This window comes from Phymastichus coffea, unplaced genomic scaffold (assembly GCF_024137745.1).
Source record: "Phymastichus coffea isolate CEN01 unplaced genomic scaffold, Cenicafe_Pcof_1.1 PCOF00309, whole genome shotgun sequence".
Lineage (NCBI taxonomy): Eukaryota > Metazoa > Arthropoda > Insecta > Hymenoptera > Eulophidae > Phymastichus > Phymastichus coffea.
This window is the reverse complement of record NW_026707120.1, coordinates 23361-43475: the sequence shown is the minus strand read 5'-3', so window position 1 is coordinate 43475 and position 20115 is coordinate 23361. Positions and strand designations below refer to the sequence as shown.

General features: G+C 29.6%; 3 protein-coding genes and 2 pseudogenes across 13 annotated transcripts; 2 read left to right on the top strand and 3 right to left on the bottom strand.

The window, feature by feature from the left end:
• Position 1: 1 nt before the first annotated feature.
• LOC131674818 (uncharacterized) lies at positions 2 to 2991 on the bottom strand. Its single transcript, XM_058953659.1, has 8 exons — positions 2793 to 2991; positions 2546 to 2668; positions 1524 to 1641; positions 1072 to 1336; positions 505 to 624; positions 341 to 431; positions 147 to 269; positions 2 to 23 (listed from the first exon to the last, which is right to left on the bottom strand). Exons 1-8 carry the CDS (start codon positions 2934 to 2936, stop codon positions 15 to 17), a joined length of 993 nt encoding a protein of 330 aa, XP_058809642.1. The 5' UTR covers positions 2937 to 2991; the 3' UTR covers positions 2 to 14.
• A 2576-nt stretch (positions 2992 to 5567) lies between these two features.
• On the bottom strand, positions 5568 to 10568 carry LOC131674816 (odorant receptor 13a-like). 6 transcript variants are annotated; one of them, XR_009302893.1, is made up of 10 exons: positions 10370 to 10568; positions 10123 to 10245; positions 9101 to 9218; positions 8649 to 8913; positions 8082 to 8201; positions 7918 to 8008; positions 7710 to 7846; positions 7469 to 7601; positions 7235 to 7378; positions 5568 to 7128 (listed from the first exon to the last, which is right to left on the bottom strand). XR_009302893.1 is itself a non-coding variant. In XM_058953651.1 (9 exons), the coding sequence occupies exons 1-9, from the start codon at positions 10511 to 10513 to the stop codon at positions 7325 to 7327; spliced, it is 1185 nt and encodes a 394-aa protein (XP_058809634.1). In that variant the 5' UTR covers positions 10514 to 10568; the 3' UTR covers positions 5568 to 7324. The 6 variants fall into 6 exon arrangements, 4 of the variants coding, with proteins under 4 accessions (XP_058809634.1, XP_058809635.1, XP_058809636.1 ...); XM_058953651.1 differs by having other exon boundaries at positions 5568 to 7378; XM_058953652.1 differs by having other exon boundaries at positions 5568 to 7378; positions 10123 to 10224.
• LOC131674826 (sulfotransferase 1A3-like) lies at positions 6062 to 6954 on the top strand (annotated as a pseudogene).
• Positions 10569 to 13093: 2525 nt separating the features above from the next.
• On the bottom strand, positions 13094 to 18143 carry LOC131674815 (odorant receptor 13a-like). 6 transcript variants are annotated; one of them, XR_009302891.1, is made up of 10 exons: positions 17945 to 18143; positions 17698 to 17820; positions 16676 to 16793; positions 16224 to 16488; positions 15657 to 15776; positions 15493 to 15583; positions 15285 to 15421; positions 15044 to 15176; positions 14810 to 14953; positions 13095 to 14703 (listed from the first exon to the last, which is right to left on the bottom strand). XR_009302891.1 is itself a non-coding variant. In XM_058953648.1 (9 exons), exons 1-9 carry the CDS (start codon positions 18086 to 18088, stop codon positions 14900 to 14902), a joined length of 1164 nt encoding a protein of 387 aa, XP_058809631.1. In that variant the 5' UTR covers positions 18089 to 18143; the 3' UTR covers positions 13094 to 14899. The 6 variants fall into 6 exon arrangements, 4 of the variants coding, with proteins under 4 accessions (XP_058809631.1, XP_058809632.1, XP_058809633.1 ...); XM_058953648.1 differs by having other exon boundaries at positions 13094 to 14953; positions 17698 to 17799; XM_058953649.1 differs by having other exon boundaries at positions 13094 to 14953; positions 17896 to 18080.
• Positions 13637 to 14529, top strand: LOC131674825 (sulfotransferase 1A3-like; annotated as a pseudogene).
• Positions 18144 to 20115: the final 1972 nt, after the last annotated feature.

Sequence of the window (20115 nt, the reverse complement as noted above, 5' to 3'; positions counted from 1 at the left end):
TCAAATACCAGTCACTAAAATATCTGTTTTTATAATAAAGTCAGTATAATTTATTTTTGTAAAATACAAATTCATAATATCTGCTAAAAAACACTCTCTATAAACTTATCCAAAATATATATCATTACTAACGCAGATATAAAAACCTGTTCGCTGCTATTAATTATTTGTTGACCAACCCAGTTCAAGTACAATAAATGCATAATTAAGCCAACTAAGAAAGCAACAATCCGTATCAATTTGAACAAATCACTATAAACAAAAAGTATCTGTAATGATACAAGTATTTTAAGGATCAATTTATGAAGATGTATCTCAAACTTAATAAGTACATTCGTACATATACACAAGTCAAGGCTATCGTGACCACGCTCATACAATTCACCATCAAAAAACACAAATTAAATGAATTTTCTAGTAAATCGCAGCATCTGAAAGTTAAACGTGAGCTGTATATATTTTTATTTTAATTAATGTTTTACATTCATGATCGAATAATCAAACCCAATAGTATCATTGTGTAATTGAATCGTTTCACTTAATTTCATAACTAGGTCTGGATTATCTGGAAGTTTACTTAATTGTTGACCCTTTTCACTTTTTAATAAAGTCTCTAGTCTGCGACTGAAAACATACAAATACTTCTATCCGTAGATGTAATATAATCTATTGCGAAGTATATATTGTGAAAATATATATTATGTTTATTATTTAACTAAAATTCTCGGAATGATTAAAGGCTAAATATCAAATGATGGTTTTATATGAATAAAGATCGAATCCTAAAAAATTGAGCCGTGCTTGCTTCAAAGGACTCAAGCCCTGTTGAAACCAAATATAAATGATTAAATATGACCCAGAGTACAATTTATTTTTTGAATACTAGAACAACATTGTTTTATGAGCAACTATGCATAAATCATGGAATTTTAAAAGCCAAATCCTGTGAGTTAAATTACAAATGTATTCAATTGTGTAGTTGTTAACGCACAAAGTGATAATTGGTATGTCAATACTAATTATCACTTTCTCATTATATTATGCAATTAGAAATAAATTTGAGTTTTCTACCATACGATTTCAAATAATCCACAGGTATGTTTGACGCTTATCACATAGATTGTATCAAGTCCACAAAATAGAACAAGTGGTGCTAAATAAGATACAGCAATGTGACCACAAGCCCAATAATGATAATCGCTTTGTTCAAAGAACAAATAATTTGCATAAAATGGCATTAATACTGGGCGCGAGTCATTTAAAGGTAGCATATAGTCCAATGCTAAGGGTAGAAAGGGCATGAGGGTGTACAATACCCATGCGCCATGTATATAATCTGAAATAAAATATTAGTACTTATATTTGATAGTATTTCATCATTTACAATATAGGAGAAAAGTAGGCATAATTTGATTTTTTGTCGTTTCACAATAAATTATAACTATATTCTGTAATTATAAACCTCTTGTATAGTATCTTGTTCTCCTATTTAGTAAAGTAATAATTACGAATACTCTACTTACATGTATAGATAATTAGTAAAAGTCGACCTTGTGCAGTATTTTTAGTTAATATTTCACGTTCCTTACGATCTGTCACCGTTTGCCAATCTTTGGCTATGGTCACCAGCAGTGAGCTAAGCTGTTGATGCAATTTGTTAAGGGATCTCTATATATTGCTATAAATTTACAATCAATGGAAAAGAGTTTTGGTTGCTTCCCCCAATGGATTCTCTAATTATAGATCGTAGAACCAATTATTATCAATTAATGATAGTACCTCGAGTGCGACTAATTATTGTTCGAGCAATTAATGCTCTTTTTACTTGTAAGAACTTAAGAAACAAATGGTATATAAATCTTCGGGTTTTTATATACTTTTATAAACTATTATAGTTTTATAAACTATTATATAAAAAAAAATAAATAATGAACCTCTCGCATAAAAAAGGAACAAATAATTTACAGATATATATTTGAATCGAAGCCCGTTTTATATACCAATTCCACAAAATAAAACAAGTAGTACTATATATAAACCACAGTAGTATGACTATAAACTCAATAGTGATAATTAATTTATTTTAAAAACAAATAATTTACTAATAAATGATTTCTACCGTTCTATTATATATTATGTAATAAACGAATGACCTTAAGTTTACTTAGGGTAGGTAACGCACAAAGTGCGTCTATGTCTCTAGTTTTAAAAAATATTCGATTTGGATATTTGTAGTAGTTTGTAAAATATAACATTTTGAATTTTTTTATTATTTTTCTTTAATTTTTAATAAATTTCGATATAATTAAGATATTGTCATGAAAATCTCAGAAAAAACTCACTTCTATGGATAAACAATTATGCCAAATTATAAAAATCCGTAACCTAAGTGTTCGAGGCCCAGCAAAATAGCCAAGAATTACCTAAATACTATCATGATTAAATGTTTTATTTGTCTTTCCATTAGAATAATATTATAAACTTTATTTGAAAAAGTACTTATCTATTAATAATATAAAATTAAATAAAAATGTTCACAGCTTACCCGCTTTTTATTTACAAAAGCAACTAGATATTTCGCAAATACACCTAAAGCAAACATAACTGAAACTGAATTTTCAAAAGTTATTGCCATATCTTTTCCGAACTGTTGAATTAAAAGAATGAGCTGTATTGAGTATAAAGTAATATTATTAGAATTTTTTTAAATTCAAACTTCAACATTTTTTTTCAATCAACGTACATTTAAAATAAAACATACGTATTTTATGATTTCTCTTGAAGAAAATTACCTGTGGCACCGCCAATGAAGCATTAAAGATTACGAAAACAATCAACCTTAAATATCGACTTTTGTTATTTTGTTCAGGCCACAATCCACATAATGACATAAACCTTTTACAACTTTTATAATAATAACCATCGAAAATGTCCATGTTACTGAGATATTTTGAACATAAGCTCTGGGCTTCGAAAAAAAATGTCGATCACGCAAGCAAGATAGTCATTTCACGATTAAAAAAATTTATTCTTTGACGTTTAAAGACCTAGAGCGAGTCTGAAAATTGATGTAATTATTCTATAATCATTTTACGTGGAAAGGTGGATGATGGTTACAGCAATTATATCAAAATACGACGTAGACATAGATATAAAAACCAATCGATTCAAGGAGATCCAGTAATACAATTATTTCTATGGACTACAATAATAGCATTTATATTATGTTATCTCGTCTTCAGGATTATCACAGTAACATCATTTGCTTAATTTAGCCACAGCAACTTTTTATTTTCATAACAATCGAATGCTTATATTTTCTTGATAATAATTCTTACTGTTTTACTATATTGTTTACGGTATACTACAATAAACTAGTACGAAAGCAGCAATTTTAAAAACTTTTGTGTTTTTCGCTTTTCTCGCGATTATTTGCAATTACAAAGATCAATATTTTCACATCGAGCACTTCTGGATATAACAAATGAGACCTATTTTCAATTTCACGTGTATAACTTGTTTAGCTGCTTCTCTAAAAAACATCGTGAAGTTGAATTTTCTGCATACTTAATTTAAGAATATTCCTTCTTTATTGAAGAACTCTTTTTTGTAACGTAATTCGAGTTTCTGTTTTTTTCAAGTTCTGCTACGACGTTCATACAGTCGTCGAGATTGTCGAAGTAGCACTCGCTCTGATGAGATAGATTAAGGCTCGATCGTTTTGCTTCCTTGAAGTGGAAGCACTGTTTTCGCGATTCGGAATATTATTCTCTATTTCGCTGTAATTTTTTTGTTTCTATGATTTTTTTGTTCAATTTTATTTTGTGTGGTTATATTAGACTCCACTTATTAATATGATATATTATTTCATTTAAGTTAGAAGTCTATGATTTAATTTTTTTTAATGCTGTTTTTTTGTGGTATTAATCGATACCTGACATTTTTGTGATTTTGAAGATATCTTATTGAAAGTTCGTACGTGTATGAAGTCTATATGGTATTTTCATTGCGTAAATGTCATAGTTATCGTTAAAAATGTATTTCATACTTAAAAACACGTATTTTTCCGTATGTGTGTATGTTATCACCTAGAATTTTTATCATTTTGGAGTCATTTCACTGAAACTTTGTGTGTATAGTTTAATTAGCCAAGCAATGCGGCATAATTTTGGAAAAGTTATAGTTAAATATTTATTACATGTTTAGAAATTATTTAAATAGTCGCTTTTTACGTGTTTTTCTGTTTATTTTTCAAAATACATATTAGTCTATTTTTGTTACACGAATTTCCTGCTTTCATAAAATATTTTAAAGGGTGTTAGAGCTCACAATGAGCAATGATAATATCTTTTAAATTCATTTGGCTTATACGTAAATTTACATACTACTCATTTATTTATTTGTTTAATTGTAGATTTATTATCTTTATCACGCAATAGTTATTTAACTATTACATTAATTTTATAAACAAATTTTGAGACAGATATCGGAAAAAGATAAGTATTACATAATTCTTGTCATTCTTTGAGCAAGAACTCCGTCAATGTAGTTGGTAGCATTTTTCTTATTATACTGCTACAGCTGCTACTGTCATATGAGGTAATACCGCTCGTTCTTCCACTCCTATAAATAATAAAGCTCTTGTTTGTCTGCTACTTTAATAATATCAACAGACCTTATTCGGATACTTTTGTGTTTCCTGATCTTCATTCAGAGATCCATAAACAGTGAACAACATTATGAACACTGGTTCCGACAGAAAAATAAAGCACAACATGTTGAACACCTACCCTCCCTTGGTCAAGGGTTCATTAGTAGCTCGTAAATTTGTACAAGTAAGGGCAGGTATTTATGTTACTTGTTTAGTCTTTAACGACTTTCTGAATCAAATAAGAAACAAGAAAGTACATTATAACTTTGCTTGATGGCGACCGTATCCACAATGATTGTCACTATAGCATCTCACGTTTAAGACGCGTTTGAATTTTAAACAAAGGCAACATCAACAACCCGCTCTGTGCGAAAGATTGTTGAAACATTCAGGTGTGCAAGTCTAATGGTTTGAATGCTACGATGTTGCCGACACCTAGTGCTTTTCATACATACTATGTATTGATTCTTTGCATGTTACGAATATTTGCAAGACAAAACAAAGATAAAAAAACAATGCTGCTAATGTTGCCAATTGTTATAATGTAAATATTCTCGAAGACAAATAAACAGTTGACTAACGACTTTGATAAATTGAACGATCATGAAACAATGATTGAAATTTTCTGGAAGTAGTACAAATAAAGTAAAAAATTACTATTTCACGAATTAAAAGAAATTCATAACGAACATTAATAGATTGTATTTAGAGAACTGAAGGTATTGCAATTTTAGCTCTAGCCTCCGCTGAAAATAGTAAATAAAAGGTTTTACCTGTAGATGAAGGATAGGAGTATCATGCGAGTTTCAAATAAATAAGGAGATCTGTCAGTTATTTAAAGAAATGGTGTTTTTATTGCAAAGGAATTAATATTTAATACAAAATCCCACCCGTAATTGGGGGAAAAGCCATTGACGTTACAATTAAGTTTCAAATATACAACGGTTAAATGTACAAGGAGGTTGAGATTATTACAAGCTGCAATACCGGGTACATTTAAGGAGAATATCGCGGTATTTGAATGGCCATTCAAATACGCTAACTTACCAACTCGTCGCCTTTGCAGAGAGAGAGAGAGAGAGAGAGAGATGCTGTCCGCATAAAAGGTCGATGTCCCAACCCCAACGTCTTGGGAACGAGAACAGCTCTCGTTACATCATCACCTTAGGCTTATAATGGACCATAAGGCTACGTGACAGGATGCACTCCAGAGGATATAGCGTATATATGATTGGTGTGTATGTATTAGTTTTTTCAAGTGATAAGGAAAGATTGATTCTTTTAAGGAAAGTATTAACACTTTTTAGATTATGTTCTAATAATCCGATGGCAGTCTTTGTATCTTTAGCAGTTGCTTCGAGAGCAATATCATCGACAAATGGAAGACATTCGTATTCTGTAGGAATAAAGATGAGTCGGCAAACACTAATGACAAGCTCAAGATTTATAAAAACTCATTTTTTTACTAAGTTTGATTCCAAATATTTTGAAATCCATATGTAAAATATGTGGATTTCTCATTGAAAAGTAAAATTCGCTGTGTATGTAGTTTGGAGCCCAAGTGTATTGTGTTTCTGTTGCCGGTAGTTTATGTAGTCCGTAATCCGAAAAATGTGCCAGTATCTTATTATCATTTTCATCAAAGTGTTAAAGCTTATGATTATTGTGGTGATTTTGAATGGTTTTGGAACTACTTACAAAATGATTAAGGTATTATTTTTCTCTTATTTATACAAGATATTCTGCTGTTGCAACATTCATTCTCATGATTTTCTGTTTTAATAAGTTTCGTTCAGTCGTTGATTCAAACACATAAAGGAGCGATGACATACATGACACAGGGAGGAACTAAATAGGCTACATCGACACGAGCCAAACTTTTTATTTTTATTTTATGAAGAAATGATTCACGTGACTGTGCAAAATGAATATTTCATTCATTGCTGAATATAATTATACTTTATTCGACTGATTTGCATGAATAAACATTGAAATGTCTACAGGACTTACTAGCTACGACGAAACAAGTCGCCAATCTCTTAGGAAAATCATACATGGAAGAACAGTATGAGAAATGAGTTAACCATTTAACATTTCATAATCTGCAAAACAATGAGATGGTCAACTTTACACGTGATAAGGCGGAAGTGATATTCAAGAAGGACACATTTATACGACAAGGAAAAAGTCAAGCGTGGCATAGTATGTTTTCTCCAAAAATGAACGAGCTAGCTAATAACTGAATACAAGAAAATCTAAAAGATACAGATATTGAATTTCCCTTCGTCGAGATATACTCATGATTCGCGGAATTGTTAAAGCTTTTATGTAATAATGTAATGGTTAAAAATATTCTAATAAACATTTATATTTATTGTTATCTTTACACTGATTGTTAGTAACATGTTAAGCGTGGCTTCGTTTTATCCTCCTCATCGGAAGTTCTTTTCCCTGACTCAAACATCAAACAGAATTGCCTCATACGATGAAACAACATAACATAATAAATGTATATTTTTTATTGAATTAAAAATCTACTTCGTATCTGAAAATTTGTTTTCATTTATACCGATTTATACTTACAGTTGAAAGAAGTTCATTACAGAAAATACCCAATTAAATACTACTGTGTTTCATTGTGAAACGTATGATTTGATCGTTTAATTAACTTTTTTATTCATAAAAGGATAAGATCACAGTAAAGTACGACATCGCAGATTTCAGTAACTGAAAAATATGAAAGTTACATAATGATTATTTCCAACATAAAATCCATTTATCGTTATATATGTAACTAATGTCATATATATGTATTACAATTCCGAAATTTTCCATGGAAAGATTTGCTAGTTTGCCAGACGTTAGTGTACAAGGTACTAAAGAACGAATCATAATTATGTTGATGAATTTTTTGGTACTGTTTGGTATCAAATACCAGTCACTAAAATATCTGTTTTATAATAAAGTCAGTATAATTTATTTTTGTAAAATACAAATTCATAATATCTGCTAAAAAACACTCTCTATAAACTTATCCAAAATATATATCATTACTAACGCAGATATAAAAACCTGTTCGCTGCTATTAATTATTTGTTGACCAACCCAGTTCAAGTACAATAAATGCATAATTAAGCCAACTAAGAAAGCAACAATCCGTATCAATTTGAACAAATCACTATAAACAAAAAGTATCTGTAATGATACAAGTATTTTAAGGATCAATTTATGAAGATGTATCTCAAACTTAATAAGTACATTCGTACATATACACAAGTCAAGGCTATCGTGACCACGCTCATACAATTCACCATCAAAAAACACAAATTAAATGAATTTTCTAGTAAATCGCAGCATCTGAAAGTTAAACGTGAGCTGTATATATTTTTATTTTAATTAATGTTTTACATTCATGATCGAATAATCAAACCCAATAGTATCATTGTGTAATTGAATCGTTTCACTTAATTTCATAACTAGGTCTGGATTATCTGGAAGTTTACTTAATTGTTGACCCTTTTCACTTTTTAATAAAGTCTCTAGTCTGCGACTGAAAACATACAAATACTTCTATCCGTAGATGTAATATAATCTATTGCGAAGTATATATTGTGAAAATATATATTATGTTTATTATTTAACTAAAATTCTCGGAATGATTAAAGGCTAAATATCAAATGATGGTTTTATATGAATAAAGATCGAATCCTAAAAAATTGAGCCGTGCTTGCTTCAAAGGACTCAAGCCCTGTTGAAACCAAATATAAATGATTAAATATGACCCAGAGTACAATTTATTTTTTGAATACTAGAACAACATTGTTTTATGAGCAACTATGCATAAATCATGGAATTTTAAAAGCCAAATCCTGTGAGTTAAATTACAAATGTATTCAATTGTGTAGTTGTTAACGCACAAAGTGATAATTGGTATGTCAATACTAATTATCACTTTCTCATTATATTATGCAATTAGAAATAAATTTGAGTTTTCTACCATACGATTTCAAATAATCCACAGGTATGTTTGACGCTTATCACATAGATTGTATCAAGTCCACAAAATAGAACAAGTGGTGCTAAATAAGATACAGCAATGTGACCACAAGCCCAATAATGATAATCGCTTTGTTCAAAGAACAAATAATTTGCATAAAATGGCATTAATACTGGGCGCGAGTCATTTAAAGGTAGCATATAGTCCAATGCTAAGGGTAGAAAGGGCATGAGGGTGTACAATACCCATGCGCCATGTATATAATCTGAAATAAAATATTAGTACTTATATTTGATAGTATTTCATCATTTACAATATAGGAGAAAAGTAGGCATAATTTGATTTTTTGTCGTTTCACAATAAATTATAACTATATTCTGTAATTATAAACCTCTTGTATAGTATCTTGTTCTCCTATTTAGTAAAGTAATAATTACGAATACTCTACTTACATGTATAGATAATTAGTAAAAGTCGACCTTGTGCAGTATTTTTAGTTAATATTTCACGTTCCTTACGATCTGTCACCGTTTGCCAATCTTTGGCTATGGTCACCAGCAGTGAGCTAAGCTGTTGATGCAATTTGTTAAGGGATCTCTATATATTGCTATAAATTTACAATCAATGGAAAAGAGTTTTGGTTGCTTCCCCCAATGGATTCTCTAATTATAGATCGTAGAACCAATTATTATCAATTAATGATAGTACCTCGAGTGCGACTAATTATTGTTCGAGCAATTAATGCTCTTTTTACTTGTAAGAACTTAAGAAACAAATGGTATATAAATCTTCGGGTTTTTATATACTTTTATAAACTATTATAGTTTTATAAACTATTATATAAAAAAAAATAAATAATGAACCTCTCGCATAAAAAAGGAACAAATAATTTACAGATATATATTTGAATCGAAGCCCGTTTTATATACCAATTCCACAAAATAAAACAAGTAGTACTATATATAAACCACAGTAGTATGACTATAAACTCAATAGTGATAATTAATTTATTTTAAAAACAAATAATTTACTAATAAATGATTTCTACCGTTCTATTATATATTATGTAATAAACGAATGACCTTAAGTTTACTTAGGGTAGGTAACGCACAAAGTGCGTCTATGTCTCTAGTTTTAAAAAATATTCGATTTGGATATTTGTAGTAGTTTGTAAAATATAACATTTTGAATTTTTTTATTATTTTTCTTTAATTTTTAATAAATTTCGATATAATTAAGATATTGTCATGAAAATCTCAGAAAAAACTCACTTCTATGGATAAACAATTATGCCAAATTATAAAAATCCGTAACCTAAGTGTTCGAGGCCCAGCAAAATAGCCAAGAATTACCTAAATACTATCATGATTAAATGTTTTATTTGTCTTTCCATTAGAATAATATTATAAACTTTATTTGAAAAAGTACTTATCTATTAATAATATAAAATTAAATAAAAATGTTCACAGCTTACCCGCTTTTTATTTACAAAAGCAACTAGATATTTCGCAAATACACCTAAAGCAAACATAACTGAAACTGAATTTTCAAAAGTTATTGCCATATCTTTTCCGAACTGTTGAATTAAAAGAATGAGCTGTATTGAGTATAAAGTAATATTATTAGAATTTTTTTAAATTCAAACTTCAACATTTTTTTTCAATCAACGTACATTTAAAATAAAACATACGTATTTTATGATTTCTCTTGAAGAAAATTACCTGTGGCACCGCCAATGAAGCATTAAAGATTACGAAAACAATCAACCTTAAATATCGACTTTTGTTATTTTGTTCAGGCCACAATCCACATAATGACATAAACCTTTTACAACTTTTATAATAATAACCATCGAAAATGTCCATGTTACTGAGATATTTTGAACATAAGCTCTGGGCTTCGAAAAAAAATGTCGATCACGCAAGCAAGATAGTCATTTCACGATTAAAAAAATTTATTCTTTGACGTTTAAAGACCTAGAGCGAGTCTGAAAATTGATGTAATTATTCTATAATCATTTTACGTGGAAAGGTGGATGATGGTTACAGCAATTATATCAAAATACGACGTAGACATAGATATAAAAACCAATCGATTCAAGGAGATCCAGTAATACAATTATTTCTATGGACTACAATAATAGCATTTATATTATGTTATCTCGTCTTCAGGATTATCACAGTAACATCATTTGCTTAATTTAGCCACAGCAACTTTTTATTTTCATAACAATCGAATGCTTATATTTTCTTGATAATAATTCTTACTGTTTTACTATATTGTTTACGGTATACTACAATAAACTAGTACGAAAGCAGCAATTTTAAAAACTTTTGTGTTTTTCGCTTTTCTCGCGATTATTTGCAATTACAAAGATCAATATTTTCACATCGAGCACTTCTGGATATAACAAATGAGACCTATTTTCAATTTCACGTGTATAACTTGTTTAGCTGCTTCTCTAAAAAACATCGTGAAGTTGAATTTTCTGCATACTTAATTTAAGAATATTCCTTCTTTATTGAAGAACTCTTTTTTGTAACGTAATTCGAGTTTCTGTTTTTTTCAAGTTCTGCTACGACGTTCATACAGTCGTCGAGATTGTCGAAGTAGCACTCGCTCTGATGAGATAGATTAAGGCTCGATCGTTTTGCTTCCTTGAAGTGGAAGCACTGTTTTCGCGATTCGGAATATTATTCTCTATTTCGCTGTAATTTTTTTGTTTCTATGATTTTTTTGTTCAATTTTATTTTGTGTGGTTATATTAGACTCCACTTATTAATATGATATATTATTTCATTTAAGTTAGAAGTCTATGATTTAATTTTTTTTAATGCTGTTTTTTTGTGGTATTAATCGATACCTGACATTTTTGTGATTTTGAAGATATCTTATTGAAAGTTCGTACGTGTATGAAGTCTATATGGTATTTTCATTGCGTAAATGTCATAGTTATCGTTAAAAATGTATTTCATACTTAAAAACACGTATTTTTCCGTATGTGTGTATGTTATCACCTAGAATTTTTATCATTTTGGAGTCATTTCACTGAAACTTTGTGTGTATAGTTTAATTAGCCAAGCAATGCGGCATAATTTTGGAAAAGTTATAGTTAAATATTTATTACATGTTTAGAAATTATTTAAATAGTCGCTTTTTACGTGTTTTTCTGTTTATTTTTCAAAATACATATTAGTCTATTTTTGTTACACGAATTTCCTGCTTTCATAAAATATTTTAAAGGGTGTTAGAGCTCACAATGAGCAATGATAATATCTTTTAAATTCATTTGGCTTATACGTAAATTTACATACTACTCATTTATTTATTTGTTTAATTGTAGATTTATTATCTTTATCACGCAATAGTTATTTAACTATTACATTAATTTTATAAACAAATTTTGAGACAGATATCGGAAAAAGATAAGTATTACATAATTCTTGTCATTCTTTGAGCAAGAACTCCGTCAATGTAGTTGGTAGCATTTTTCTTATTATACTGCTACAGCTGCTACTGTCATATGAGGTAATACCGCTCGTTCTTCCACTCCTATAAATAATAAAGCTCTTGTTTGTCTGCTACTTTAATAATATCAACAGACCTTATTCGGATACTTTTGTGTTTCCTGATCTTCATTCAGAGATCCATAAACAGTGAACAACATTATGAACACTGGTTCCGACAGAAAAATAAAGCACAACATGTTGAACACCTACCCTCCCTTGGTCAAGGGTTCATTAGTAGCTCGTAAATTTGTACAAGTAAGGGCAGGTATTTATGTTACTTGTTTAGTCTTTAACGACTTTCTGAATCAAATAAGAAACAAGAAAGTACATTATAACTTTGCTTGATGGCGACCGTATCCACAATGATTGTCACTATAGCATCTCACGTTTAAGACGCGTTTGAATTTTAAACAAAGGCAACATCAACAACCCGCTCTGTGCGAAAGATTGTTGAAACATTCAGGTGTGCAAGTCTAATGGTTTGAATGCTACGATGTTGCCGACACCTAGTGCTTTTCATACATACTATGTATTGATTCTTTGCATGTTACGAATATTTGCAAGACAAAACAAAGATAAAAAAACAATGCTGCTAATGTTGCCAATTGTTATAATGTAAATATTCTCGAAGACAAATAAACAGTTGACTAACGACTTTGATAAATTGAACGATCATGAAACAATGATTGAAATTTTCTGGAAGTAGTACAAATAAAGTAAAAAATTACTATTTCACGAATTAAAAGAAATTCATAACGAACATTAATAGATTGTATTTAGAGAACTGAAGGTATTGCAATTTTAGCTCTAGCCTCCGCTGAAAATAGTAAATAAAAGGTTTTACCTGTAGATGAAGGATAGGAGTATCATGCGAGTTTCAAATAAATAAGGAGATCTGTCAGTTATTTAAAGAAATGGTGTTTTTATTGCAAAGGAATTAATATTTAATACAAAATCCCACCCGTAATTGGGGGAAAAGCCATTGACGTTACAATTAAGTTTCAAATATACAACGGTTAAATGTACAAGGAGGTTGAGATTATTACAAGCTGCAATACCGGGTACATTTAAGGAGAATATCGCGGTATTTGAATGGCCATTCAAATACGCTAACTTACCAACTCGTCGCCTTTGCAGAGAGAGAGAGAGAGAGAGAGATGCTGTCCGCATAAAAGGTCGATGTCCCAACCCCAACGTCTTGGGAACGAGAACAGCTCTCGTTACATCATCACCTTAGGCTTATAATGGACCATAAGGCTACGTGACAGGATGCACTCCAGAGGATATAGCGTATATATGATTGGTGTGTATGTATTAGTTTTTTCAAGTGATAAGGAAAGATTGATTCTTTTAAGGAAAGTATTAACACTTTTTAGATTATGTTCTAATAATCCGATGGCAGTCTTTGTATCTTTAGCAGTTGCTTCGAGAGCAATATCATCGACAAATGGAAGACATTCGTATTCTGTAGGAATAAAGATGAGTCGGCAAACACTAATGACAAGCTCAAGATTTATAAAAACTCATTTTTTTACTAAGTTTGATTCCAAATATTTTGAAATCCATATGTAAAATATGTGGATTTCTCATTGAAAAGTAAAATTCGCTGTGTATGTAGTTTGGAGCCCAAGTGTATTGTGTTTCTGTTGCCGGTAGTTTATGTAGTCCGTAATCCGAAAAATGTGCCAGTATCTTATTATCATTTTCATCAAAGTGTTAAAGCTTATGATTATTGTGGTGATTTTGAATGGTTTTGGAACTACTTACAAAATGATTAAGGTATTATTTTTCTCTTATTTATACAAGATATTCTGCTGTTGCAACATTCATTCTCATGATTTTCTGTTTTAATAAGTTTCGTTCAGTCGTTGATTCAAACACATAAAGGAGCGATGACATACATGACACAGGGAGGAACTAAATAGGCTACATCGACACGAGCCAAACTTTTTATTTTTATTTTATGAAGAAATGATTCACGTGACTGTGCAAAATGAATATTTCATTCATTGCTGAATATAATTATACTTTATTCGACTGATTTGCATGAATAAACATTGAAATGTCTACAGGACTTACTAGCTACGACGAAACAAGTCGCCAATCTCTTAGGAAAATCATACATGGAAGAACAGTATGAGAAATGAGTTAACCATTTAACATTTCATAATCTGCAAAACAATGAGATGGTCAACTTTACACGTGATAAGGCGGAAGTGATATTCAAGAAGGACACATTTATACGACAAGGAAAAAGTCAAGCGTGGCATAGTATGTTTTCTCCAAAAATGAACGAGCTAGCTAATAACTGAATACAAGAAAATCTAAAAGATACAGATATTGAATTTCCCTTCGTCGAGATATACTCATGATTCGCGGAATTGTTAAAGCTTTTATGTAATAATGTAATGGTTAAAAATATTCTAATAAACATTTATATTTATTGTTATCTTTACACTGATTGTTAGTAACATGTTAAGCGTGGCTTCGTTTTATCCTCCTCATCGGAAGTTCTTTTCCCTGACTCAAACATCAAACAGAATTGCCTCATACGATGAAACAACATAACATAATAAATGTATATTTTTTATTGAATTAAAAATCTACTTCGTATCTGAAAATTTGTTTTCATTTATACCGATTTATACTTACAGTTGAAAGAAGTTCATTACAGAAAATACCCAATTAAATACTACTGTGTTTCATTGTGAAACGTATGATTTGATCGTTTAATTAACTTTTTTATTCATAAAAGGATAAGATCACAGTAAAGTACGACATCGCAGATTTCAGTAACTGAAAAATATGAAAGTTACATAATGATTATTTCCAACATAAAATCCATTTATCGTTATATATGTAACTAATGTCATATATATGTATTACAATTCCGAAATTTTCCATGGAAAGATTTGCTAGTTTGCCAGACGTTAGTGTACAAGGTACTAAAGAACGAATCATAATTATGTTGATGAATTTTTTGGTACTGTTTGGTATCAAATACCAGTCACTAAAATATCTGTTTTATAATAAAGTCAGTATAATTTATTTTTGTAAAATACAAATTCATAATATCTGCTAAAAAACACTCTCTATAAACTTATCCAAAATATATATCATTACTAACGCAGATATAAAAACCTGTTCGCTGCTATTAATTATTTGTTGACCAACCCAGTTCAAGTACAATAAATGCATAATTAAGCCAACTAAGAAAGCAACAATCCGTATCAATTTGAACAAATCACTATAAACAAAAAGTATCTGTAATGATACAAGTATTTTAAGGATCAATTTATGAAGATGTATCTCAAACTTAATAAGTACATTCGTACATATACACAAGTCAAGGCTATCGTGACCACGCTCATACAATTCACCATCAAAAAACACAAATTAAATGAATTTTCTAGTAAATCGCAGCATCTGAAAGTTAAACGTGAGCTGTATATATTTTTATTTTAATTAATGTTTTACATTCATGATCGAATAATCAAACCCAATAGTATCATTGTGTAATTGAATCGTTTCACTTAATTTCATAACTAGGTCTGGATTATCTGGAAGTTTACTTAATTGTTGACCCTTTTCACTTTTTAATAAAGTCTCTAGTCTGCGACTGAAAACATACAAATACTTCTATCCGTAGATGTAATATAATCTATTGCGAAGTATATATTGTGAAAATATATATTATGTTTATTATTTAACTAAAATTCTCGGAATGATTAAAGGCTAAATATCAAATGATGGTTTTATATGAATAAAGATCGAATCCTAAAAAATTGAGCCGTGCTTGCTTCAAAGGACTCAAGCCCTGTTGAAACCAAATATAAATGATTAAATATGACCCAGAGTACAATTTATTTTTTGAATACTAGAACAACATTGTTTTATGAGCAACTATGCATAAATCATGGAATTTTAAAAGCCAAATCCTGTGAGTTAAATTACAAATGTATTCAATTGTGTAGTTGTTAACGCACAAAGTGATAATTGGTATGTCAATACTAATTATCACTTTCTCATTATATTATGCAATTAGAAATAAATTTGAGTTTTCTACCATACGATTTCAAATAATCCACAGGTATGTTTGACGCTTATCACATAGATTGTATCAAGTCCACAAAATAGAACAAGTGGTGCTAAATAAGATACAGCAATGTGACCACAAGCCCAATAATGATAATCGCTTTGTTCAAAGAACAAATAATTTGCATAAAATGGCATTAATACTGGGCGCGAGTCATTTAAAGGTAGCATATAGTCCAATGCTAAGGGTAGAAAGGGCATGAGGGTGTACAATACCCATGCGCCATGTATATAATCTGAAATAAAATATTAGTACTTATATTTGATAGTATTTCATCATTTACAATATAGGAGAAAAGTAGGCATAATTTGATTTTTTGTCGTTTCACAATAAATTATAACTATATTCTGTAATTATAAACCTCTTGTATAGTATCTTGTTCTCCTATTTAGTAAAGTAATAATTACGAATACTCTACTTACATGTATAGATAATTAGTAAAAGTCGACCTTGTGCAGTATTTTTAGTTAATATTTCACGTTCCTTACGATCTGTCACCGTTTGCCAATCTTTGGCTATGGTCACCAGCAGTGAGCTAAGCTGTTGATGCAATTTGTTAAGGGATCTCTATATATTGCTATAAATTTACAATCAATGGAAAAGAGTTTTGGTTGCTTCCCCCAATGGATTCTCTAATTATAGATCGTAGAACCAATTATTATCAATTAATGATAGTACCTCGAGTGCGACTAATTATTGTTCGAGCAATTAATGCTCTTTTTACTTGTAAGAACTTAAGAAACAAATGGTATATAAATCTTCGGGTTTTTATATACTTTTATAAACTATTATAGTTTTATAAACTATTATATAAAAAAAAATAAATAATGAACCTCTCGCATAAAAAAGGAACAAATAATTTACAGATATATATTTGAATCGAAGCCCGTTTTATATACCAATTCCACAAAATAAAACAAGTAGTACTATATATAAACCACAGTAGTATGACTATAAACTCAATAGTGATAATTAATTTATTTTAAAAACAAATAATTTACTAATAAATGATTTCTACCGTTCTATTATATATTATGTAATAAACGAATGACCTTAAGTTTACTTAGGGTAGGTAACGCACAAAGTGCGTCTATGTCTCTAGTTTTAAAAAATATTCGATTTGGATATTTGTAGTAGTTTGTAAAATATAACATTTTGAATTTTTTTATTATTTTTCTTTAATTTTTAATAAATTTCGATATAATTAAGATATTGTCATGAAAATCTCAGAAAAAACTCACTTCTATGGATAAACAATTATGCCAAATTATAAAAATCCGTAACCTAAGTGTTCGAGGCCCAGCAAAATAGCCAAGAATTACCTAAATACTATCATGATTAAATGTTTTATTTGTCTTTCCATTAGAATAATATTATAAACTTTATTTGAAAAAGTACTTATCTATTAATAATATAAAATTAAATAAAAATGTTCACAGCTTACCCGCTTTTTATTTACAAAAGCAACTAGATATTTCGCAAATACACCTAAAGCAAACATAACTGAAACTGAATTTTCAAAAGTTATTGCCATATCTTTTCCGAACTGTTGAATTAAAAGAATGAGCTGTATTGAGTATAAAGTAATATTATTAGAATTTTTTTAAATTCAAACTTCAACATTTTTTTTCAATCAACGTACATTTAAAATAAAACATACGTATTTTATGATTTCTCTTGAAGAAAATTACCTGTGGCACCGCCAATGAAGCATTAAAGATTACGAAAACAATCAACCTTAAATATCGACTTTTGTTATTTTGTTCAGGCCACAATCCACATAATGACATAAACCTTTTACAACTTTTATAATAATAACCATCGAAAATGTCCATGTTACTGAGATATTTTGAACATAAGCTCTGGGCTTCGAAAAAAAATGTCGATCACGCAAGCAAGATAGTCATTTCACGATTAAAAAAATTTATTCTTTGACGTTTAAAGACCTAGAGCGAGTCTGAAAATTGATGTAATTATTCTATAATCATTTTACGTGGAAAGGTGGATGATGGTTACAGCAATTATATCAAAATACGACGTAGACATAGATATAAAAACCAATCGATTCAAGGAGATCCAGTAATACAATTATTTCTATGGACTACAATAATAGCATTTATATTATGTTATCTCGTCTTCAGGATTATCACAGTAACATCATTTGCTTAATTTAGCCACAGCAACTTTTTATTTTCATAACAATCGAATGCTTATATTTTCTTGATAATAATTCTTACTGTTTTACTATATTGTTTACGGTATACTACAATAAACTAGTACGAAAGCAGCAATTTTAAAAACTTTTGTGTTTTTCGCTTTTCTCGCGATTATTTGCAATTACAAAGATCAATATTTTCACATCGAGCACTTCTGGATATAACAAATGAGACCTATTTTCAATTTCACGTGTATAACTTGTTTAGCTGCTTCTCTAAAAAACATCGTGAAGTTGAATTTTCTGCATACTTAATTTAAGAATATTCCTTCTTTATTGAAGAACTCTTTTTTGTAACGTAATTCGAGTTTCTGTTTTTTTCAAGTTCTGCTACGACGTTCATACAGTCGTCGAGATTGTCGAAGTAGCACTCGCTCTGATGAGATAGATTAAGGCTCGATCGTTTTGCTTCCTTGAAGTGGAAGCACTGTTTTCGCGATTCGGAATATTATTCTCTATTTCGCTGTAATTTTTTTGTTTCTATGATTTTTTTGTTCAATTTTATTTTGTGTGGTTATATTAGACTCCACTTATTAATATGATATATTATTTCATTTAAGTTAGAAGTCTATGATTTAATTTTTTTTAATGCTGTTTTTTTGTGGTATTAATCGATACCTGACATTTTTGTGATTTTGAAGATATCTTATTGAAAGTTCGTACGTGTATGAAGTCTATATGGTATTTTCATTGCGTAAATGTCATAGTTATCGTTAAAAATGTATTTCATACTTAAAAACACGTATTTTTCCGTATGTGTGTATGTTATCACCTAGAATTTTTATCATTTTGGAGTCATTTCACTGAAACTTTGTGTGTATAGTTTAATTAGCCAAGCAATGCGGCATAATTTTGGAAAAGTTATAGTTAAATATTTATTACATGTTTAGAAATTATTTAAATAGTCGCTTTTTACGTGTTTTTCTGTTTATTTTTCAAAATACATATTAGTCTATTTTTGTTACACGAATTTCCTGCTTTCATAAAATATTTTAAAGGGTGTTAGAGCTCACAATGAGCAATGATAATATCTTTTAAATTCATTTGGCTTATACGTAAATTTACATACTACTCATTTATTTATTTGTTTAATTGTAGATTTATTATCTTTATCACGCAATAGTTATTTAACTATTACATTAATTTTATAAACAAATTTTGAGACAGATATCGGAAAAAGATAAGTATTACATAATTCTTGTCATTCTTTGAGCAAGAACTCCGTCAATGTAGTTGGTAGCATTTTTCTTATTATACTGCTACAGCTGCTACTGTCATATGAGGTAATACCGCTCGTTCTTCCACTCCTATAAATAATAAAGCTCTTGTTTGTCTGCTACTTTAATAATATCAACAGACCTTATTCGGATACTTTTGTGTTTCCTGATCTTCATTCAGAGATCCATAAACAGTGAACAACATTATGAACACTGGTTCCGACAGAAAAATAAAGCACAACATGTTGAACACCTACCCTCCCTTGGTCAAGGGTTCATTAGTAGCTCGTAAATTTGTACAAGTAAGGGCAGGTATTTATGTTACTTGTTTAGTCTTTAACGACTTTCTGAATCAAATAAGAAACAAGAAAGTACATTATAACTTTGCTTGATGGCGACCGTATCCACAATGATTGTCACTATAGCATCT

What these genes read in the sequence shown, in the direction of transcription:
- LOC131674818 (XM_058953659.1), bottom strand. Translation starts at nt 2,936, where the DNA reads ATGGACATTTTCGATGGTTATTATTATAAAAGTTGTAAAAGGTTTATG. An exon ending in CTTTTGTAAATAAAAAGCGG is followed by an intron (nt 1,642 to 2,545) that starts GTAAGCTGTGAA and finishes TTGCATCAACAG; the next exon opens with CTTAGCTCACTGCTGGTGAC. An exon ending in GGATTATTTGAAATCGTATG is followed by an intron (nt 625 to 1,071) that starts GTAGAAAACTCA and finishes GTATGTTTTCAG; the next exon opens with TCGCAGACTAGAGACTTTAT.
- LOC131674816 (XM_058953651.1), bottom strand. Translation starts at nt 10,513, where the DNA reads ATGGACATTTTCGATGGTTATTATTATAAAAGTTGTAAAAGGTTTATG. An exon ending in CTTTTGTAAATAAAAAGCGG is followed by an intron (nt 9,219 to 10,122) that starts GTAAGCTGTGAA and finishes TTGCATCAACAG; the next exon opens with CTTAGCTCACTGCTGGTGAC. An exon ending in GAACAGGTTTTTATATCTGC is followed by an intron (nt 7,602 to 7,709) that starts GTTAGTAATGAT and finishes ATTATAAAACAG; the next exon opens with ATATTTTAGTGACTGGTATT.
- LOC131674815 (XM_058953647.1), bottom strand. Translation starts at nt 18,088, where the DNA reads ATGGACATTTTCGATGGTTATTATTATAAAAGTTGTAAAAGGTTTATG. An exon ending in CTTCATTGGCGGTGCCACAG is followed by an intron (nt 17,821 to 17,944) that starts GTAATTTTCTTC and finishes TACTCAATACAG; the next exon opens with CTCATTCTTTTAATTCAACA. An exon ending in GGATTATTTGAAATCGTATG is followed by an intron (nt 15,777 to 16,223) that starts GTAGAAAACTCA and finishes GTATGTTTTCAG; the next exon opens with TCGCAGACTAGAGACTTTAT.